At 46.6% G+C, this 24,505-nt stretch overlaps 1 protein-coding gene across 2 annotated transcripts in view; it reads left to right on the top strand.

Moving 5' to 3' along the window:
* Window positions 1–24,454, top strand: part of LOC119651630 (shootin-1) — an 88,557-nt gene extending 64,103 nt beyond the window's left edge. For both annotated transcript variants that reach the window (XM_038055293.1, XM_038055294.1), the window contains one exon: window positions 24,122–24,454. In XM_038055293.1, the coding sequence (XP_037911221.1) occupies window positions 24,122–24,315 (194 nt within the window). In that variant the 3' untranslated portion in view covers window positions 24,316–24,454. The remainder of the gene's footprint in view (window positions 1–24,121) is intronic.
* Window positions 24,455–24,505: the final 51 nt, after the last annotated feature.

Here is a 24,505-nt window from a genome sequence, read left to right on the forward strand (position 1 = left end):
GTTTGCCTAACTCCGAGAAAAGGGTGGATTCAAATTGCATTCCCTGGTCAGTGATGACCATTGCAGGGACGCCAAAGCGAGGTATCCACTCTCGGCAAAGGGATTCGGCACAAGATTGCGCCGTAATGTCTTTCAGAGGTATTGCCTCAGGCCACAGCGTGAACCTGTCGATGATTGTGAGGCAATACTTGTAACCGTGCGAGTCTCGCAATGGCCCTATTATGTCGAGGTGTATCGTGTGGAAACGCTTGGTAGTGCGGGGAAATGAGCCCACTTCTTTCCTTACATGCCTGGAGACTTTACACTTTTGGCATGCGATGCACTCTCTGGCCCAGGAATTGATATCCTTGTTCATGGAGGGCCAGAAGTATTTTCCGGTGACTAACCTGTTTGTTGTTCTGATGCCGGGATGCGCCAAGTCGTGAACTGCGTGGAACACTTCCTTGCGAAATGTGGCCGGAATGTATGGCCGAGGTCCCTTTTCCGAGTCTTCGCAGCAGAGCGAGAGGTTTGAGCCGAAGATGGGCTACTCCCGAAATTTGTATTTGGGGTTGGATTTGAGGCTCTGAAGTGCTGCGTCATCCTCCTGCGCCTTGGCAATAGCCGAGAAATCGAGTGAGGCGGGGATGTTAATCTCGGAGACACGAGACAAAGCGTCAGCAACTATGTTGTCCTTGCCGGACACGTGCTGGATGTCTGACGTAAACTGGCTTATGAAGCTCAGGTGTCGAAGCTGACGAGGGGACACTTTGTCGGGCTTTTGTTTCAAAGCATACGTGAGAGACTTATGGTCCGTGAACACTGTGAACGGCCTGCCTTCTAAGGAGAAACGGAAGTATTTGATGCTCAAGTACGCGGCGAGCAGTTCGCGATCGTAGGTACTGTAGTTCCGTTGACCGGGATTCAACTGTTTCGAGAAGAAGCTCAACGGCTGCCAAACTTGATCCACCTTTTGGTGAAGGGCAGCACCTACTACGATGTCAGAAGCATCAACAAAAATGGCTACGGGTGCATCTTGCAGAGGAAATGCCAAGAGTGTAGCATCAGCCAGTTGCTGTCGGGATTTATCGAACTCGCGGACAGCCTCTTCAGACCACACAATCTCTCGTGTGTCTTTTGTTTTGGGGCCAGACAAGTACGCGTTCAAAACGGACTGGTGATGGGCGGCCTTGGGCAAGAAACGACGGTAGAAGTTTAGCATGCCCAAGAACCTCCTCAACTCCCTCACTGTTTTTGGACGCGGGAAGCTTGTGATTGCTTGCACCTTGTCTGGGTCGGGCTGTATTCCTTCAGAGGAAATGGAGTGGCCGAGGAATCTCACCTGTTGTTGAAGGAATTTGCATTTCTCAACGTTTAGGACTAAACCGGCCTCAAGGAGACGTTGAAAAATGCACTCGAGATGGGCTAAGTGCTCAGACTCAGTGGAAGAAGCGACCAAAACATCATCCAAATAGACGAAACAGAAATCGAGGTTTCGCAGGACTGAGTGAATGAACCTTTGAAAGGTTTGCGCCACATTGCACAATCCGAAAGTCATTCGGGTGAACTCGAAGAGTCCAAAGGGTGTGCATATTGCCGTCTTTGGAATGTCTTCAGAAGCTACTGCGATTTGGTGGTAAGCCTTGGCTAAGTCCAAGGTCGAAAAGATGCGGCAATTCGCGAGGTGATGCGCAAAGTCGTGGATGAGTGGAGAGTGGAGAGTTCCGCGCCATCTACCCGTCCGCACCCGCAACATTCGAAATAAATTTCAAATGCTGCGGATCCTGCCGCGCCACAGAACCTCGAACAGGACTGACAACACAACGACGAACCCGGCAACATAAACGGAATAAGGATTTACGCATTTTCTCGTAGAACGTTTACTCCCTGTACAGACCGAATGCTACTCAGCAGCTAGCCGATACCCTGTCCCAATATAGGGCTGATGTAACAGTGTTCCGGGGGATGCGTTGGACAGGGACCGGTTTCCTAGTAAAGAGCTACTACACCATATATTATAGTGGCCATTCAGTAAACCATGTGCTCGGAGTAGGTTCCTTAATCAGCCAAAAAATGAAACCTGCTGTTATCGGCTTTGAAAACATAAGCCAAGCACTATGAACTCTGCGCTTGCGAGGTAAATTAAGAAATATAAGCCCCATTAACGTTCACGCCCCTACAGAGGAGACTGTAGAGTCAGAAAAGGATACCTTCCACGAGGCAGTAGAACGAACCCTCGAGGCCTGTCCCAGATATGATGTGTGTGTGTGTATGGTGGGGGAGAAGCTACAGCTTCTGAGCACTCAGGCCGTGTTGGCCCATTGTACTCGCCTCCCGTATCGCAGGATTTCCGTCAGTGGATGTGATGCTACCAGTCGCAATTGGAGGACATCGGCACCAAAGATCTGATGCCTGATGCGTCCATAGGCGGGGCATTCACATAGGAAATGCTCCGTGGATTCCGCTTCCTCATTACAGGAAGGGCACGTATCATCTTGGGTAATTCCTATTCTGAACATATACCCAGCTAGTGAATTATGGCCTGTCAGAATGCCCACAATACACCTGCGAGTCCTCCTGCTTTTCGACAGGATAAACTTTGCGGTACGTATGTTCGGTTCTGGCAGGAAAAGTTTGGTGTGTCGAGCAGCATTTAAGCTCTGCCACCTGTCATTGTGGGAAACTTGTTCCCAGTTTTTGAAAACAGATTTAGCCAATTGCTGGCTCCGGTCCCGGCATAGGGGAGATTGACCCTTCTTTCGCTAAAGCGTCCGAGGTTTCATTTCCCTCTATGCCACAGTGACCAGGTACCCAGAGTAGTTCCAGCGTATTGAATCTAGACATAGAGTTCAAACTGCTCTATGCCCTCAGTGCAGCTTGACTGTCACTGCAGATTGCGATGCGCCTGCCCTTCAACCGCTCGTCAATCACCCAGTTTTGAGTAGTGCATTCAGAGCTGCGCCGGATGTCGTGCTCATGGCACCAGTGATACCCAGACAAACAGTTCTTTGCAGTGCAGCTAGTTTACAGTGAAAACCTTTTTGTCTCACCTTAACCCACCACACTACGGATGCATATACGAACATCGGCCTAATGATGGCAACGTATATCCACATTACCACATGAGGCCTGAGTCCCCATGTCGAGGCAAAGGTCCGTCTGCACAGCCCGTAAGCTGTGAGAGCTCGTTTCATCTTTACCTCTACATATTTGTTCCAAAGAAGTTTTTTATCTAGAGTGACTCCCAGATATTTGACTTCTTCAGAGAGTTGAAGGGTAGTACCCCTCATCTCAGGGAGACAAAGTCCATCCAGTTTTCTCCTTTTTGTGAATAAAACCATTGTGGTTTTATTTGGATTAACTGACAGACCATGTCTAAGGCACCAGCTGTCTATCAAATCAACGGCACGTTGTATATTCCTACACTCCGTTCCAAGAACCCGATCAACAGCAAGTACAGCCACGTCATCAGCATAAGCTTGAGCGTGTATTGGAAAATTTTGCAGTTGGCATAGCAGTGAGTCGATCAGCATACTCCACAGAAGCGGCGAAAGCACACCTCCTTGGGGGCAGCCCTTCGTCGCTTCTGTAGTCAGGTAGCGATCGACCCCTACCTCTGCGCACAACAACCTTTGTGTTAGCATAGCATGGATCCACTTAATTAAAGCATCATCAACACCATGCGCTCTGGCGGCATCACAAAGTTTTTGAAAAGGCGCACAGTCAAAAGCCCCTTCAATGTCCACGAACACCCCCATCGCGTACTCACCATTCAAAGTTGCATCCTCTATCTTTGTGACCAAAGAATGAAGAGCAGACCCACAGGACTTTCCACGTTGGTAAGCATGTCGATTTTCACTAAGTGGGTGTGACCTAAGTGCGTTTCCACGAATGTGACGCTCCACCAATCTCTCCAAACCTTTCAGCAAGAATGAAGTCAAGCTGATCTGTCTGAAGTTCTTTGGATTAGAATAGTCATCTTTCCCAGGTTTCGGTATGAAAACTACCTTAACCTGTTGCCAAGAAGAAGGCACGTAGCCCAGAGCAAGACATCCTCGAAAAATATTTCTTAGAGGTCGCTCTAAATACTCCATACCCTCCTTTAGCATTGCCGGATAGATGCCATCCATGCCAGGTGCTTTGAAATGTGCAAAGGACAGTATGGCAGCTCTCACCTTTTCATGGGTAACAACCGCTTTCGCGGTGTTTCAGTTCCCCTTACAACACTTGCGTGTTGAAGGGGTTGCAAGAACCGTCAACTCTCCCCCTACCACTTCTCTCATCCGTTCCCCCGGGTGGTGTACTTCCAGGAGGGTCTGTACTGAGTCCAGCCTGGAGCTCGTGAAAGTACCGTCGGGTTTTCTAAGAGAATGCAACTTGGCCGACTCATCCCTTTTGAGGACTCTGCACAACCTTGAAGTCTCCCTTTCGCCTTCCAGTTCCTCACAGTACGCGCTAAAGGAGTCTCGTTTCGAGAACCTCACGAGCCTCTTATATTCACGTTGTGAGTTCCTGAAATTTAACCAGTCTTCGTCCTTGTTACTTTTGCAAGCACGATTTAGAAGTCGCCTGGTTGATTTCCTGAGTTTTTGCAGTTCTCGGTTCCACGAAGGAACCGTTTTACCGCTTTGGTCTCGGGAAATAGGACAAGCCTCTTCATAGCACTCTAAAAGTGTGCAGTTCAGAGTTTTCAATTCATCTTCCAGCACCAAAGGAGTCCTTAGTCGCCTAGGGAACTGTACTTTATTGCCAAGAAGTTCATTGAACTTTGCCCAATCCGTTTTCCTAGGGTTCCGTCTTTGTACTGCAGACTGTTCGCCTGACAGTGAGACCTCGTCTAGCACCTCGTCTAGCACTCGCCAGTGTGTAATCAACTCTAACAATTTTGGGGTACAGATTGTTAGGTCAATTACTTCGCTTCTTCTTCACCCTACGTTTGCAGTCATAAGACCAGCTGAAGTGATGAAATCAAATAGCTTCTCTTCTCTTGGATTGCATTTGCTACTGCCCCAACAAATATGTTGAGCATTCGCATCGCAACCTATTAAGAGTTCGAGACCACTTGATTCTGCATACGCCACCAGATCCCTAAGTTCTTGCGTCGGTGGAGGATACAAAAAATCATAGGGTAAATAAGCGGAGGCAACTATGATGCTTTTCCTCTCGCCATTTATCTGGTATTGTATGATGACCGTAGCTAAGTCCTGGGAAGAATATTGTCTCAGCATAGTTGCCTCTAACCGTCTTGACATCAGGACGCAAGCTCTCGGTCTTATGGATCTTTCGTCGTAGAAGATCCTAGCCCCCTTTACTGATCCAATGCCACAGATTCTGTTAAATCGAACCCATGGTTCTTGCACCAAAAAGATATAGGGGAAACCCTGTAGCTTTGTCATTCTCGCTGCCAACAGGTAGGAGGGAGCTTTGGCATGCTGCAGGTTGATTTGACCAATCTTTATGTTTTTCGACATAAACTTAGTCTATTGTTTTATGGAAAACAGTTAGAAGCGTATGCGGCAGTCCGCGTATGGCGGGGTTTCCCCCACACCATACCGCCAGAGACTCTATCCCCTCGTGATTGATTTCTCTGAGAAAAGCCGTACTTGAAAGTACCGCAATTCCCATGTTCTCATCCACGAAAGATCTCATCTCATCCCGCAGAGCATTCGTCTGTTTTCCACTTAGCACCTTAATTGGTTTGCGGTGTCCGGGTTGCATAGATTCGATCACTCGAACTGGCATCACGTCAGTTCTGTTCACGTCTCTGGCTTCCCTTCCTTCCGCCTGTTCCTTGGAAGGTGTAGGAGAAGTTACTAGCAGGTAGGATTCACTCTATAGTCCCTTCCCCAGTGCGAGCCCCCATACGGGGGTTCCGCCCCTGTATGCATTATCCTCCGCGCACGTCTCCATTGTGGGAGAGCGCACCGAAGATGCTGTAATTTGCTCTATGTTGTTCTTCGCTCTCAAAATGGAGATGATGCCCTACAGTCTCCTGATATGACTGAATTTCAGTCTATATAGGAAAAAGTGGAGCACCATATGGTGACTTCCCCTGAGCACATTCAGACTCTGTTGGTTCAGTTCGAATACCAAGTTGAAGCCCTCCACGTTTGTAGATTGGTCCTTCCTGGCATTCATGAACTTTACCCTCCAGTGTGCAAAGTCCATGCCCGGGTTCTGTTCACCCAGCATGCGGATGATGTCCTCTGCCTTCCTTCGAGGGCCCGGTAGCCAACATCCGACATGTTCTGTCCTGCGTAGCTCAGTGTTCACAATAGTGAACTTTGGCCGACCGCCGGAACTCAAAGTTGGGATTATCTGCTGGAGCCACTTTAAGGCAGCCTCGTCAGCGCACTCCAAATGGAGAAGCCCATCACGAAAACCTTGATCGTTAAATCGTGGCTTCGTTCCAGGCTCCAGCATTTTTTTCCACAGGCATTCCCGGAGGATGGTAAATTGTCCCTCTGACATTTTGCCATCCTTGGAGGAAACTCCCGTGGCAGCAGTCAGAACAGAGGCTGCAGTTTGTGCATACGTCCTCTCCCTTCCCGCCTTTGTGTTCGTATTCCTGTGGGAGGGACCAGCTTCATTGAGATCTCTCTCGGAGAGTCCGGAACGGACTACAACAAGTCTTAAAACTCCTCGCCATGTTCACTATTCCAGAGGCTACTATGACGTTTCTCCTCTTACCATTAACCTGGTATTGTAAGTTGACCGCAACAAAGTCCTGGGAACACAGAATTGTCTCAGCATTGTTGCCTCTAACAATTTTGACATCAGAACGCAGTCCTTCGGTCTCTAGGATCTTTCATCGAAGAAGATCCTAGTCTTCTTGACTGATCCAATACCACACATTCTGTTAAAACGAACCCATGGCTCTTGAACCAGAAATATATAAGGACAGCCCTGCAACTTTACCAGGTTTGCCAACAAATATTATTATTAATATGAAAACCACGGCTAACTGAAAAGTCTGTTGCGTTCAGTGCGGATCTCACCGGGGCTACCAACTTGTCCTCACCTTTCGCCGAAAGTTCCGCTTTCTTGCGTCCGATTTTTCTGAATATCACCAGACTTGGTGGTATAGCAACGTCCATGTCCTCATTGTCAAGAAACTTCGCCTTCTTTCTCAGAGCCTTCTCTTGTGGTCGGCTGGAAGCATGGATCTGTTTCCACATACCGGCGCTAGATCAGTTGCGTCCACATAACCAGCATCTCTTTCTTCCGTTTTTTTGGGTGCAGGCGGAGAAGAAGGTTCTAACAAGCAAGCCTGTAGTCCCTTCTGCTTTCTAGCTAAAGTTTCCTTCTGCTGAGCCTTCCTCTCCCGTAGGTTTCCAGTTCCTCTTACTAAGGGTGTTGCTCTACTATCGATGAGCAACACCTTACTATCGGGGGAAACGATGTTGAGTTTCAACCCCTTCATATTTTCGCTAGAAACACAGTGAATATACATTTACTATGGAATTCTCGCTCACAGCCTAAACAACCATGTCTCGACGATTAGCCATTCGACCGCCGGCCATCTGAAGAGTCCAAACTGACAGGCCAGCCACATTCCGGCGACCGATCAACTGCGGACTGTTCACGCGTAACTGACTGGCGACAATTACATTGCGGGCTATGCCATGCAGTAGAATCGATTCTCCCAAAATGGTCGACGAGTGTGTCGCCCCAAGGGTGCTTATCGCAGAACAGTAGAGGAGGAGTACGAACGTCTCGGGAAGTCGTGGAGGCAAGCTGAAACGGATTTTAGCTAACTGCGTCACAAAGCCAATATATTTTTTTTATATTCAGGGACGTTAAAGTTACAATGTATATTGAAAACTGGAGTGGAACTTACAGCCTACCCTGCCTCACTTTATGTTTTTTGGGTAAATTCATTGCGACGACTTGGGAAAAGGTTTTAGTATCGCGCAATACTTGCTTGACATCGACTTGAGTGTTCTTCAGATGTTTCCCGCTCGCGGGTCCGAGGATCGGTTAGTTAAAGCCCAGGGATTCATCTGGATTCAGGTCCTTAAAAAGGTCGAAGGAGGTTTTACAGGCTTCTCTTGTGTTCTCTCTGGTGTTTTGAACAGCCGCTAGCAATCTAAAATGTTCTTGTCACTTCAGACATTCACAATCCTTGGCGTTGTGTCCACGGCTTTTGCGCAAGAGGCAAGGCTTGCTCACATTTGCTCTTTTCGCGGCAGCTATAATAACTTTCATTATTAGACTTTTTGTGTTGTGGCCCGAACGCCCACACTTCGAGCATCGCTTGGGTATTGAGATGAAATAATCTTCGGGGAACCTAGTGTACCCGAAGGCGATGTGGGGGAACTCTTCTGATAATTCAGAACCACTAGAACGAGCACTTTGACTTTAGAGTTATCGACAAAACTGTTTGCGTTTACGGCACTATCAAAGATTACTTTCACCCCCGCATCGCCAGTTTTTTTGATGTCCAAAGTGCCTTTTATGTTGAGGCCCCTAGTCAAATTGAAAACTTTGAGCGTTTCTAACCTCATTCTCCTACCATACCTCGAGTTTAACTTCATCTATCAGCGCAGGGTAACTTTTTCTTGGGGTTTCGAGATTATTAAGGAACTCGTCTGGTTGACGGTTTTCAAATTCCTTTGTTGGGTCAATGTAGGCTTGGGGTAGAGCTGTTTGTTGGTGGGGGATGTAGATCGAATTTTTTTCTTGGCCATGCTGCTCTTGGGTTTCAGTTTTACCAAATTAGTTTCCTGCGGGAAGAAGAGACTCGCCCCGGCTTCTTCCGTTTGCATATCATTCAGCTGCTGGTTAGAGGACCTTCAGGGGAGACACCTCCCTCTTCCCCATGCTACCGAGTCAATTACTCAGAGCCTCCACCGTCCTGAGTCTGCGTGAGCCCGAGATGGGGCAGAAGGTGAACCAAAGGCACTTGAGGAAGTAGAAAAAAAAACAAAAAACCGGAGAGCACACCCCACTCTGTTGAAAATCCACTCATTCTGCTTGGCAACAGAAAAATACGCGGTCACAGGAACACACAAGCCCGAACCGGTAGACACACTCTGTATGAGACCAAAAGACCCCGTTGAGCGAGAAAAGTCCGAATACGACGCCAGATGAGAGAAGAATGTGGAAGGGTTGAATTAGGCATTCTCACTGTTAACAGTTTTCCTATGATGCCTTCGTATTTAGGGGGGTAGATAGTCTTCCCTCAAATCATGAAAGTTTCCGTTGTTCAACCGGGCCATGACTCCTTGTCCAAGATGACAATCACATTTCCGTTGTCTGCATTCACGTAGTAAACCTTAGAAATAGTTCATCTTTTTACCCTGGACTCCCGTCAATCACGTAGAAAGCCCAGCGTTCATGCTTTTGTTGAAAAACTCCGCCATATTGGAAGGAGGAATTCTAAACCTGGTTGAAAATGAAGCAGGCCATGATTTTTCAACTAATGACATGACGGGCGAGAAGAGACAATGAAGAGAACATTGACAATAGCAATGCAGTGACCGCGAATCGATCCATCACTAGAGGGTTCTTCAAGATGAATCAACGTTGTTCTTTGTCCAGGAATTTTTTAACGAACAATCTCAGTCGCGATATATGGTCAGTCAGCAAATATGAAATGTTAAGTACTAGAGAATTTAAGATGCATACCCTCAGCATGGAGGTAGACCGAATCGTCTAACATCTCAGTAGTTTAGCCATATTTTCGATGCATCTCCACTTCTATGTTCATTATTAGTAGAATTGTCAAGACTCCTCTCCTCCCATCTTTCTGAATTGGCTAGCCTAGTCATTTTTGTAGGGCTGCTCTTAGGTGCTGGTGGACTTCGTCAGTCAACAACTTCTTTAGTTGTTTTACTTTGGTCTGTTCTGGTGTCCTATGCCCTGTGAGTTTTGGGGATAAGCATACACTCAAAATCTTCCCTGCTTGTCATAAGAGGCAACTAAAAGGGATGTGGGCTAGCAACCTGCAAATTTTGAAACCTTATTTTTACCGAAACCTCAACCGCGAGTAAGGACTCACCTCACGCCGAAGACTTTTTGCTAGCGAAAACGGTCTATGATTAGTTTCTTGAATATGTGCACGTTTCTTGACAATTGTAGCGAGGGTTCTCAGAATGCTCGTTTCTTCAACTTGACTGGGAATTCCAACGATGTCAGTTGGACATTCTGGACCGAAGCAAAGTTAGATTGTGGAACCCTACAGAGTATCCCCCCCCCTTTGGCATATCCAGGACAAGGTTCTTTGTACTCTGCAAAGCCAAGCGTTAGCAAACGCGAATCCGGTGTCATGTTCTCTCTGACGGCTACCGCAAGACACGCACTCTTGACCTAGAAGCCGATTATGACAGACTTCTAACTGCAAGATTCCGGTCTTGGTTAATAAGCATCACAATTGTGCAATACTATTTACCAGCAAGGACTTTCAATATAGTTGAGAAGGACACTATCAACGAGCAACGGAATAAAGTCGCTGGATTTCACGGTCTCCCTGTATTGCTTCCACTCGTATAGACATCTTGGGAATCGGAGATCTTTCCCGGAGAGTAGAAGAAGGGGATGATCGTTAAGATTCCAAAGAAGGACACTCATTTGGTGTGCCAGAATTGGAGAGGTATTTGCGTGCTTCCTGCCGTTGCAAAGATAATTGCTAAAATCCAGAAACGCATCAAAGAACACCTCGAAAGATTGATCGACAAAGAGCAAGCTGTTTTCTTGGACAAGGAGTATATCTGGAGTGCTCTACACAGGAAGTGCATTCCGGAGAAACTAATAGCTGTTATTACAACAGCATACGATTTTTTTTTTTTTTTGGGAGTAGGGTAGGTGAATGCGTTTACGCACAGAGTGCTGGACTCCCGCAACAGCACGCTGGCGGACTACCAACTAAACATCTCCCTGTCATCAGAGAACTAGCCTGGAACCGTTTGACCGCTCTCCCGGCTTTGGGAGCCTTCAAGTCAGGGAATTCCTTTCACCAACGGGAGGGAAGGGGAGGAAGGAAGTTGTTAGTTCAGGGAACCCCTTACCGTCCGATCCCTCTGCCGGTCGAGTTCAATCTTCTTCGTAGTAAGAAGAGCCCGAACATAATGCGCAATACGATTCCAACTGCCAGCGCTCTTCAGCATCTCTCTCACAATGTTGTCTGGAGAGAGCTCCCCTGTGTCTGCATAAAGCTGCTGGCGGAGGCCGTCCCATCTCTCGCAAGAGAAAAAGGTGTGTTCAGCGTCATCCGCCACTTTATTGCAGAACACACAATCAGGAGATCGCGCCTTCCCAACCCTCTGCAGGTAACACTGAAAACCTCCATGCCCACTTAGAAGTTGGGTAAGGAAGTAATCAACCTCACCGTGCCTTCTGTTCAACCATGGGTCTAATTTGTCGATGAGCCGCACAGTCCACTTGCCCTTGGCTCATTTTGCCAAGAAAGTTGCCACTCGTTAAGGGTGCGTCGACGTTCTTCACGGGCAACCACTTCTCTTAAGTTTTCGGCCTTACAGCGATAGATAACTTTGCGCTCCTTGGCAAGGAGGGCAACGGGGATCACTCCCGCAATCATCATCACAGCCGGTTCGGAGACGGTGCGATAAGCAGACGCCACTCGCAAAGCTCCCCGCCCCTGCACTTGAGCCAGGCGTTTACGATGCACCTCCTTGTCAAGGGCATCAGCCCATACCTCCGCACCATAGGGAAAGGACGGACTGCGTTGCTCCCATGAGGAGACGTCTCCTAGTTGATATAGGGCCGCCGACATTCGCCATTAGCCGACTCAAGGCCGCGACTCCTGTTGCAGCCCTGTCCGCGGCTGCTTTGATTTGCTCGAAGAAGCTCATCTTCGAGTCGAACATTAAACCAAGGTATTTAATCGCTGGTTTTGACTCTATAGTCAACTCGCCGATCGATATGGGATGCAAGGTCGGGATTCTCCTTCTGGTCAGGATGACTACTTCGGTTTTCTCCAGCGCAAGGTTGAAACCGTGAGCAGTCATCCATCCGCTTACCCGTCGCATCAATATGCCAAGTCTGCTTTGCGCCTGTTCAACAGTGCGTCCGGCAACAAGTACCGCAACGTCGTCTGCATAACCGACCAGGCGCGACTCTTCGGGCATATCGAGTCTCAGCAGACTATCGTAGGAAGCGTTCCAGAGGTCCGGCCCTAGGATGGATCCCTGCGCTACTCCCGACGTGATTTCCATCCTCCTCTGGTCCTCTAGCGTCTCATAGAACAGGGAGCGGTCTTTCAGATAATCCTTCAATATCCGCAAGAGATAGCTTGGCACGTGAAAGGAGTTCTCTAGTGTGCCTAGCGTATCTGTCCATCTTACGGAATTGAAGGCATTTCTGACATCAAGCATTATGAGGAGCACTATCCGTCGAGATCGGCGGCTGTGTGCCCCGGCTCGATTAAACGCATCTACGACCTCCATAACAGCTTCCACTGTAGATTTCCCTGTTCTAAACCCGAACTGCCTTGCGGATAAGTCCCCGGCAGCACGGATTGCTTCAGCGAGTCTACCCCTGATGAGCTTCTCGAGCACTTTTCCGGTCGTGTCAAGTATACACAGCGGCCGGTATGCAGACGGGAGCTCCGGGTCTCCTTTACCCTTACTGATCAACGCGAGTCTGGCCACTTTCCAGCGAGAAGGAAAAATGCCCGCTTCTTCGAGTTCTCCCATTGTGAAAAGGGGGCAATCCATGACGCTTTCCGCGCTATTTACATCAACCCGTACAGGGTGTCTGGGGAACAATGCCCGCACAATGCGGTCCATTTGGTCGGTGCTCAATATGCAGGGCTTCCGCAGAGCCCCGATTTTCCGGGTGACAAGCTTATAGCCAAGTCCCCACGGATCATCATTCACCTCATTAACAAGATTTTGCCAGCCGCGAGCTTTGCTTTTATTTATAGCGCTGCGGAGTCTCCTTTTTGCTGATCTATATTGTGCCTTTATGGCACATGCTTCCTCGTTGGCGTACAAACGTTGTGGCAAACGGCGGAGCTTATGACACTCTTTCCGTAGGTCGGCAATTTCCGCCGTCCACCAGTACATAGAAGGCTTGTCGCGCCTGGGGCCTCTCCGGGGCATGGAAGCCTCACACGCCGTCGTTATCAGATTCAGCACTGTATTTACGACGGTGTCAGCTGCGATACCACCACCCCCCGGAGTGCCCCGCAGCGCGGCCCTACCTGCTCCAAGAGCTTCGACACGCGGGGGGAACGTCGTGTTGGTGCTCGCCGGCAAGTAGCGTCAAACACTTCGAACGCAGTGTACTGATGATCACTTGCTGAGAAGTCTTCTAGGACTCGCCACCCGCCCACCGATGATGCCAGAGATTCCGACGCAAAAGTGATGTCAGGAATGCTTCCTTCACAACCTAGGCGCCGAAACGTTGGCGTGGATCCGGTGTTTAAAATTACGAGCTCGGTTCTCGCCGCCATTTCCAGAATCCGTTTCCCTCTGGAGTCTGATTGAGGCATGCCCCATTCAAAAGCCGTGGCATTAAAATCACCGCCAACCAGGATTCGTCCCTCCTTGCTCGAAACGGCGTCCTCCAGAGCATCAAACCGGCGCTGAAAGTCCGGAATCGACTCATTCGGCGTCAGGTAAACGCTAAAAAAAAACCCTATCCCTAAACACCGGATCCAGACAAATCCGTCCCCCCGGCCTTCGGCAAGAACACGAAGTCGAACGTCGTCCCGAACCCAGATGGCAGCGGTGCCCGATAAGTCGAGATACCATGAGTACGGGTCCTTGTTTCGGTATTGCTCGCTAATCAGCACTAGATCAGCATTTACTTCCGCAGCGAACTGTGCTAGCAACTGGGGAGCGGTTGCACTCCGGTGCATGTTAATTTGCAAAATGCGGATCATGGCGTTCGCACTCTAGCCCTCTCCAATTCCGCCCTGAAGATCGGACACCGTCCCGATCCCGCGGTGTGTGCGACGCTTTCGCCAGACGCGCCACGATCCCTGCAGAGAACACAACTCTCGCTTTCCTTGCAAGTCTTCGCTTGATGACCCGCTTGGCCACATCTCCGGCATGCTGTCCTCCTGTCCGGACCCTTGCAAGCTGCTGACGTGTGTCCATAGTCCAGATACCTATAGCACTTGGTGGGGACTATCCGCATTCGTACCCTGCATACTACCCATCCGATTTTGATTCTCCCGCTGTTAAAGAGTTTCCTCGCATATTGCTCGGGGACTTCCACCACGGCGAGCTTTTGGCCTCGAGCATTTACAGAGGTAATACCTACCCGGGCATTGGTCACCTCTGGACATTTACGCTTTAGCCCCTCCTCTACTTTGGCCTTTTCTATGAGGCAGTCAAGATCCCGTATTTCTAGAGAGCACATGGGTTCTAGGCTGGAAACAAGAGCCTTCTCCCCCAATAGCCCCTTGACCGCTTCGCAGAACGTGCTCTTGTTGGTCGTCTTTGGGCCCAGTTCGACGAGAACTCCACCACTCCTCGTTTTCCGTATCGAAGACACCTCTGCTCCGTTCTCCTCGGGTTTCATCCTGTAGCGGATTTCACTAAAGGCTTCCGCAAATGACTTGCCTTCCGTCGGCTTAATGACCAGAGCCGACGATCCTTCTTCGTTTCCGCGTTTTTTCCGCTACTGGCTTTGGGTTGGCAGCCTCCTTGTTTTTGTACAGACGTGTCTCTGGCGACGGAGTCCGTTGTTTCTTTTTATCCTTTTTCGCCTTCTTTTTTTGGGCCTTGGAGACTACTTCGATAAAGTCTCCTTCAGGCGCGTCATCCTCTTTCCGCTTTTTCCCCAGTTCACTTTGCAGAGGACTATCTGCGGTCCGTTTGACGCAAGCAGCATTCTCAGCGGGGAATGCGACTGTTTCTGCTCTACAATCGTCTTCCGCTGCTCTCCACGTTCGTCTATAAAAGGAAATGCGGTCCAGTAGTTCCTCCAGCTCCATCAGCCCGTTTTAGACGCCTTTGTTGACGTTCCTCTGAAGGAACGTTGCCGACCGCATACGTTTCACCACTGCTGCGCACTTTCTGATTTGCCTTTCCTGTTCGGCTCTAGCGAGGACGGTCGAATGCACTTCCACTCGATTTGTGTCCAAATCCATCTGCTCAGGACTACCGTTTCTCACTGAGCTTACTTCCAAAATAGGGGCACTGCAAGGTAATGAAGTTGCCATCTCCGCACGGTCAGTCGCGCAACTTGATGAGGCTTCCTCTTTATTTGGGCGCCCCGCTGTCTCATCGGGTATATCAGCCCTCGTTGCCTCTTTCACTGATCGCTGCGGTGAACGACGCATTTTTGTGCTCCGCCCAAACGCACCCAGCTCTCCCTCCTTGTCTGGTGTTTCGTCGTTTTTTTTTTATAATTTTCTGAATATTCTCCATGAAAAAGGTGCTGGTACCAGCATACGATGGCATAAAATGTTACGTACTGCACCGACGGATGATTTTAAAATCAAAAGTGGAGTCCACCAGGATTGCATCTTGTCACCGATATTATTTTTTTTTTTCTTATGCCTTGTCCGGAGGACGTTACGAAATTCAATGGACAATGATATCTTTCCTTGAACACCTCGACTACGCTGATGACCTCTGTTTGCTCTCTCACCGGGTCATGGACCAAATAACTCTGAGAGGCAAATAGAGTTGCACTGATGACAAACCCCAACAAAACCAAGGTTCGCAGCCAGACGGTCAAACGGTCCATCCCACTCTGTATTAATGAACAGATTAAGGCGCGTTGTATATCTAGAAAGAGTGGTTTCCGCCGACGGTGACACCGAGTTTAATGCTGGTCGACGCATTAACAGAGCTAAATCCGGTTTCGCTACCCTGTCTAAAATCTGGAAAAGCAATTATCTCAACACCCAGTTGAGACTGCTCTGTGCTAGTGTTCTTTCTGTGTTGCTATATGGAAGTGACAAATGAAAAGCGAACCTCGCTGTTACTCAAAATCTCCAAGCCTCTGTCAACACCCACCTGTGTCGTATCATCAGGTGGGTTGCTCCGAAGGGACTTGGCTCAAAACAGTAGACGAGGAGTGAGGGCGTTTCGAGAAACCGTGGACGGAGCTGAAGCACATTTTAGGTAACCATGAACGATAGCGCATAGGTGTGGTTAACGCGCTATACATGGGGCATGTAATAAGCGTTGATTGATGCAGAGACAACGAAAGCAACATTGATTCATCATTCCATTTTCTAGCAAAAGAAACTCAGCCGTAACATACGCATAAGCCGAGTTAGCAAATGTTAAATTTTAGGAGGTATCACATCATAAGTACCAGAGAATTCGTTATGCATGCCCTCAGTTGCAGGTAGGCCGAATCGTCGAACGTCTCAGCGGAATTTTTGACACATCCCCACTTCTATATTCATTACAGACACAAGGGGCAAGAGTCCCCGTCTCCTTCCCTCTTTCTGAGTTGGCTAGACTTCTTACGTGAATTTTCACAACTTCTTTAGTTATGAAGTTTGCTTCTGTCCTAGTGGTTAACAAGCATTAATTCTAAGGATCAGAAGGCATGATCCTGCCTCTTTAACCAGGTCATCAGAAAACCTCTAATTTAAAATGGAGGAATCGGTTTACTGACCTTCTGATCAGCGATGCAAAAAGAAGGAGTCTACCCTCGCAATGCCGATGGACATGTCAGAAATATCGCACTGAAGAGAGGGGGTAATTCCCGAAATATTGTATACGCGGTAATTAAAAGAAAAATAAAATGGGAAAAAACTTTTTAATGATCAAAGAAAACTTCTTTAATTGAGTTATTTACCAGTTTCATTATTTACGGCCGTGGTGCTTTTTAAAAACCTCCTCCCACGCCACCCATTTTTTTTTTCTCTCATTACCCCGAGCCTTTTCTTTATGTTAAATTTCCAGTTTTTAGTATTTTCAACTGAAATTTACCCTCGGTCTTTGGTGTCTATTTTTGTATCTTTTACCTTCAGAATTCTAAAAGAAGTCGCATTCAGGACATTTCTAGATTTTTCGCACACCATTGCCGCTTCAAGGTAACGACACACGTTGAAACGAATGAATGTAGCCAAGAAAAGGAACATAACCGTATCCAGTCGATTTCACACAACATCAGAAAAATAATACAAAGTATACAAGTAAAGGATCAAAAATGTAAAAGGAGTTACCGCCGGTATTCAAAGGGTTGAGCTTGGTCCTTGACGCTTCTTTCTGAGGATTTTTTTTTCAGATGGGGTGTCCTTACATATCTGACCCAATCTATGATGGATGATTAACTCATCCATTAGTAATTTCAGATGACTAGACTTGGTGGAATTTTGAGCTTCAATAGGTAAAATGTTGTGTTTCGCTGGCAAAGGACATCTTTCTGCCAAATGGTAATGACAACAGGATAAAATTCAGCCCTCTTGAGCCAATAATACCTTCGGTTGCCTAAAGCTTATTTGAATGAATGGGTCTTGTCCTTGCAATAAGCACAACATATGATTCTCTCTGGTCCGATGGCCCGATTTTCCTTTTGCCATAACTTCCCTTCGGAAACATGTCCTTTCCCAATTTTTTTATCCTGCAATTACGGTAATCCAGAGTAGCATTAACTTGACTAGCTTCCCTGAATGTTTGGTTGTTTGAATCTCCTTTTTTCCCTGGCATACATACCTGTTCGAATAGAACTTCCTAACACCTAGTAGGTGGCAAGCAAACAGGGTCCTTAATTCACAGGATAACGTTATCGATCCGGTCACGGGGATTTGAAATCACGCGGCGCGACTTTTCTAGTCAATCGAGCTACGAGTGTTGCCATTGGTTATGCACCGAACTGTTGCTTATGTTGTTGCTGTGAGCTGTACGCGTACATATACAAACGAACGTATCCTGGCTTTATTCATTTAGCCTGAATCCTAGAAGAGCTAGCTTTCTATTGTTGTTGTTTTACGTCTGTTCACACCAAGAGCTGCTCAACGTAGAACGATGACGACGATGACACCATCGTTACGATGAATGGCTCTAGTCCTGGGGAGTTAAGAAACCGTCACTACACTACCGAGGGAGGAAGCTTTTCAGTAATTAATTAAAACATCAAGGACTTTTCACGAATTAAAAAAAAACAGGCGCAAAAATTAATTGTCCGCTACACAACTACACTTGAATATACACTTTACGGTTTTCTTACATAATTTCCCTGGAAAACGAGAGGGCGGAAAACAAGCAGAGAACTAAATGGCAATTTATTACGCCTTGGATATTATTAGGATCAGTGGAGGAATCAGGACTCAATGCAAAAATATGTCGAGACATTGCTGAGGCTTAAAGGTTTTGCAACACAACATCACACAGTTCACATTTCACGATTATACACTTGTTGCACATTACAGTCCCATCATCAGGACTCATCACAACCCCCACAGATAAGAGCATCCTGCAATCGATCAAATCACTCAAAATCATCAACTCACAATCATTAATTCCAATAAAAGCTAATGTAATAAAGCCGAATTACCCCCACAAGAGGGAATATCCATTCAAATCAACAGGACACCGAGACGACACGGGGGTAGTCAAGTCCGAGACCGAAAATACTTCTCAGGCCAAAGAAGGAACAAACCTACTGGAGAGCACCACCGCATCACACAGTTTCCTTCACGTAGCCTTTACGCCGTTACTAAGGACACCATACAAAAAGCCGCTTTTCAGGCAACATGCAGACGTTCCAGCTGAAACGACTTCAGTAACATGATTACCATCATCCGACTGTCATCGCTTCCCTTCCAACAGAAGACATGAAAAATCTCGGGGTAGGACAATAGCGCGGTAACAGCAAGGACGACACGGCAACCAGGACGAATACTTCGTGTAGTCAAAATAAAAAATCAATCACTCTCGCTCGATTCATATCGAATTCGTCTCCGTTCGACTTAGAGAGTAAATAACACAAGAAAATTGAAACGTATCAGGACGAGTATTAGTCGCAAGGCGGGAAGTCATCAGTGAAAATTGAAAGCACACGTCAAGAAGTTCACTCAGCTAAGTCCTGCCGTGATGTGATGTATATCTCAGCTTCCTTACACGGGAGCAGTAATAGAGTAGTATGGGATTCTGCAGAGTCGTCCTTTTCCGTTTTTACGTCTTGTTCCGTTTTTTCTCTTACTTCCTTACTTCCTAGTACGAATATCCTTGTGGATTTCACCTCCTGTCCCTCCGATTGGACGTAGTTTCCACGGAAGCCCAAGTCCTCCCAACCGTTACGATATGTCGGTCAGGCGGATGAACACTACAGTAGCCTGGACTTTTCTTGTAATTTCTTTTAGCGCTGGAAGTAAGAAGCGTTTAGTCGTAAGATTGGCCGTTCCGGCAAAGTGAATCCTTAGCCCGGGATAGAAGTCATATGGCCTCTTTGCCAATGTTTTGACTGCTCCCGCGCCACATACACTTTATCGAAGAATTCGTTTCTCTACTTCAACATCTTAAGTTTACTTCTTGGCACTGAGATGACACGGTACAACTCCATCAGGACTCTAGAATCGACTAGTGTTCCGGCCTTGATAAAATATGCTTGCTTGTCGTCTACATCTCGGGATGTTTACATCGAGGCACTTTGCAGTGTACTTGATTCACATTAAGATGTATTTGATTTCCCCAGATTGATTGTCAATCGAAACTCAGACAACCCAGCCAGCCCAGGATACCAAGCAATACATTTTTTACACAAATGACTTTTGCCTCCGCAGCAGTCTTCATCAATGGCAGCATGAATAGGATAGTGGGTGGCGAAATCCAGGTCTGATTGAGTCCCTGGTGGGCTAATTTTTGTAATCCCTTCATGGCCAATGAACATGAAAAATTATCTTGTGCTGATCTGCTGAAAATCGCCCCGAATGTATTCAAGGCTCTGCGTACTGTTATATAAAAATCATAGAGTAATGCGACAACATTAAAGTGTGTACCTCCTCGTCAACATTTCTGTAGGTTGCTCTCAGCTCAGCTCTAGTCAATAGTCCTGACGAGGGGAGAAGAACTCGTTTCACTTTACCACGGCAGAGTGAAAACTTCCAACAAAGACAAAAGCAACAACGACCGCAACAGTATCAACCACCAAGGCAGCAACAGCAACAACAGCAACAACAACAACAACAACGGCAAAAGGACACTGTGACAACAGCTACCGCGTTAAACCAAAAAGCTGTGGAGTAAACAAGGAAAAATAAAACTGAGATTTTCCGGACCAACACCCGCACCCCCATATCTCATATCGTGTGCTACATTTCACTTCATTCTCGAGCTTATTTGGCTTTTGCGTAATGACTGGTGAAATGATGATTATCTTAGTTAGTGGGAAGCGGCGGCAATGTCCACCCAATTAGGTGATGGTTGGCATTTTTATTGTGTTATTGCCAAAGGCTCTTAATTATGTTGATGGAGTTCCCTGTCGATTGGTTTGGATCCAATGGAAACGGGATGGTATCATTTTAGAATGTATCGTTACTTAGGAAGGTTCTGTCGGGGGATAAAGTTAACTTTGATCCTTAGGCAAAACTATCATCTGGAAAAATTAAATCTTCCTAAAATAGCTAATCAAAAATTAGACATCTGAAGAAGCATATAATTCGCCTTCAAAATTTACCGCAGTGTTATTCACCCTGTCGCCTTCTATGGTTCTGAATGCTGGCTGACTGGAAAAGACAATGAACGGCGCCTCGCGGTAATGGAGGCGAAGATGTTGCATTGGACCAGCGGCTAACACGCTATGATCACATCCGAAATGAGGATATCCGTAAAGGTGTTCGCTTGTGCAGCTTACACCATCACCACCCATGCACTAGACACTTTTAACATTACCGCACAACCCCTCCATCCGGCTGCTAAGGCGTTACGGCTGGAGGCATGATTAATGACGACTGCTCTCCCATAATCATCGACGACAACCAAAGTTTTCCTCCTTCATACCAACCGGATGCTCGGAACTGTGAAGTAAATTTCTCTGTATGTTACATTTCAGGACTCCAAAATGAATCCAAACTTGCCTCAGATAAATCTGCCTTCAAACTAAAACAAATGAATTCCGGCATCTCGTAGACCGAAGCCCCAGCGAACAAAAACCGCTTCCATCTTCGCTCTGACAACGAGCATCGCCCCGGAGCAACCCACGAATGTCCCGGAACTTCGAAATCTACTGACACGGCCAACTCGTCAGTAGTTAAGGATAGTAGTAGAATCCACTTTTTTCGCCACTATTCCTGTACGGCTTGATTTCCAGGGCACTGGGCCTAGTTGTCAAGAAATTGACAAAACTGTTAAATACAAGATTATCAACCTCACCCCCGAGAGGCTCAAAATTCGGTTCAATTGTCCCAACACCCACAAGAAACTCCTCCATATAACCACCAACTAGAAGGTCATTTCTTCAAGAGAAAGTCAAAGCCAACCCTCATTATCAGAGGGATCTCCCCTCACAAATACACTTCTGACGACGTGGAAATCAAAGAAATAACACATCAGCGTATCCGGGTCCCAAGGCTTTCCACCCCGTGATCATGGACTAACGATACCAACTCAAGCCTCTTTCACATGACTTTCAATTCCGAGACAGATGCCACCATAGTCTCTAAACTCAAAATCCTACTATATCAGCGGATCAGCTGGAAGAGACCCAGGAAATGGAATGTCACTCAGTACTTTAACTGCCAATAATTTGGCCACGTTTCCTCAAATTGCGGCTACGACCCCAGATGTGCCAAATGCGCGGGTCCACATGCCTCTAGGGATTGCCCTCGTCCGACTGTCCAAAAAAAAAGTCGATAAGGAGTCGGCGGTACCCCTCAAATGCGCAAACTGTGACCCACTGGACCACTCAGCCAATTTCTGCAAATATCCTCGTAGGTTAGAATCAATCCAACGTAAAAATAGAGCTTCAAGTGTCCTGCACTCTTGTCCTGCTCCATTTCCGTTCTTGCCCCCCCCCCCCCCCTCCTAAACAGACTCTTCGATTTCGTGATTTTCAACCTGGTTTTCTGCCAACTGGATGATTCCTTTCCCACTGATCCCTTCCCGAAACCCTCAGCTCTTCAATGCCCCTACATTCTTCAATTCCCAGGGACTTCTTCATGGAAGCCAGATCCCTTTTCAAGATGTCATAGGACTCTCCAACAACGCTTGATAACAAATCCCGTTTATATAATATTTCACTATTCTTTCTATATACACCAATAACTCCTTGGAGAACACACTTGACCTCTTCCTATCCAACCAGACCGCCTTGTACATTCCTATATGTCAAAAATGATATTCACCGTCCAGTCCTTTAATTTGAAGCGAAGCCCTGTCAGTCCAACCCCATTACTGTGCAGAAATCAACATTCAATGTCTATAAAGCCAGTTTCGAGACTATCAAGTTAATTTTAAGATCAATCAACTGGGATCGCATATCAGCTAGCTTAACGTCCGACCGAGCTCTCGTAACTTTTTACCACATCCTTTCTGATCTCCTCCACGGTTGCGTTGCTTCTTCTCCCATATCTACTTTGGCTCCCCATGGTAATTCAAAAAAATCATTCGTCTGGACCAAAAGTGTCACTAACCTTGATCACTTTAAGGCTATACGTGTGACATCAGTGGTTAAAAATGTACTTAACTATATTTTAACAGGGACTTCGCTATTGCGCTGATCAGGGATGTGGAAACTGCCGCAGAATGCAATGATTTCAGAAGTGTATACCGCATCACGTTAGACCTTTCATGTGGCTGCGATTCCTTCGATGGTCCTGCGAAGTAACGGTCAACTTCTCATCTACGATGACGAGCAACTAAAGAGGTGGAAGGTCCTGGGGGTTTAACTTGAGTACCTGCTGTGTAGACATAATCCCACGGTCCTTTTCAGACACAGATTGATTTGGAGACCACAATCAGAGCCCCGCCATGACTAGGGCTGCGGTACTGGTTTATTCTGAAGGAAGGCGGAAGTGGCAGTGCATAGGTTACATATTAAAAAATGGACGACAATTTCATTGCTGGCTTGGCCTTGCAGTGCAATCTACTATCCCACAGTAGTCAATGATTAAGGCGCGCCAGGAGCACAGTGCTAACAAAGTGTCTCGGGAACTCCTGGAGGTAGCTGAAGCGCTTTTGGCGAACAATGAATGATGAAGCTGGGTTGGGGCGCCCTGCACCATCAAGGGCTGAATGACAACCATGTATTATATATATAAAATAAGCCTTCGGTGTTCTGTCCAAAATCATGAAATGCCAAAGCCCTCTCTATGCTGATAACAATTGGTACTTGGAAGGTCTAAGCTTTCATCAACTCATGCCTGAGACAATGACAAATGAAATACTTCATTGAAGTACGGAGCGGATACCAGAGAATGTGTTAACCAAAAGCAAAAGTGCCAGTGGGGTCAACATTGAAAAAGGGCGACAACTGTACTGTGAGTTATGCCATGCAATGGAACCCATTATCCCATGATGGTTGACAAGTGAGTTATTCCCTAAAACTATGTGTCGTAGAACAATGAAGGAAGAGCGATTCTGAGGAAATTGTGGAGCAAATGGGAACACATTGTCGAGAACCAACGGTGATGACCCGGTATGTATGGTTAACCTGCTATCCCCCCATGGGGTCCACAAATACCCCGCGGCGTCCGCAACAACAGAAAGAGAAATAGTTCTGCATCTGCTTTTTCTGCTGAGTGCTACCTGAGGAAGCGTCTGATGAGTTGTTTCAACCTTGGACAAAGTCGTCAGTCGTCCTTTCAACAGCCCATAAAAAGAGGTCCATGGATGACAAAAATGAGAGAAAGTTTCTCCCCAATTGGTCCGGTCCGTCATCAAATGGATGCGGACTCAGAAGTAATAATTTTTGGGATGCCTACAAAAAAGATAAAATTTAATTTAATTTAAATAGAAATATGAAATTCTAATAAAAAATGTCCATTCCTTAATAATTTTAACATAATCGATCTGTCTCAATTCAAAAATATCTAATCAATGTAGAAAGACCAAACACAATTGATCAAATAACAAAGATACTTGGATCGGGTGTAAACTACTGGAGTCCTCAAATAACCATGCACGTAATCCGCTCTATTCACAAATTTTTATGATTAGTTTTCTGACATTTATTAATTTTCTACAATTTTGTTCGAAAAAGATAAAAGCTTGCTTCTCTCATCAGGACCAGAGTATCTAATCCATTTTTCCACCCTCTCTTCCAGGTCTTGACGCTCTAGTCAAAGAGCTAAAAGATGGTAACGTGACCCTCCGCCGTGCTCGACGACGAACACAAACGAATGCTGCCCTCAAGGAACTTTTTGATGTCCTGGAACAAAGCCGTAAACAAAATCGTGATTCAAAAATTTTCATAGAAAATCATATGACAGATATAAATTTCCAACAACCGAATTTTTAATGATATTGTATTATCGAAAGGAATAGCTTAAAATTTTAATTCAGTTATTAACGAGATAATGTTATAATTATTAATATTTTTTTTTTACATTTTGTAAAATATTATCATTTAGGGTTTAATTAAAACTCGTTCAGAAATATTTGATTTTCTTTGATTTGAAATTTGGTGAAGAAAGGCTATACAGGACCTC

Source organism: Hermetia illucens, chromosome 3, assembly GCF_905115235.1.
Source record: "Hermetia illucens chromosome 3, iHerIll2.2.curated.20191125, whole genome shotgun sequence".
Classification (NCBI taxonomy): Eukaryota; Metazoa; Arthropoda; class Insecta; order Diptera; family Stratiomyidae; genus Hermetia; species Hermetia illucens.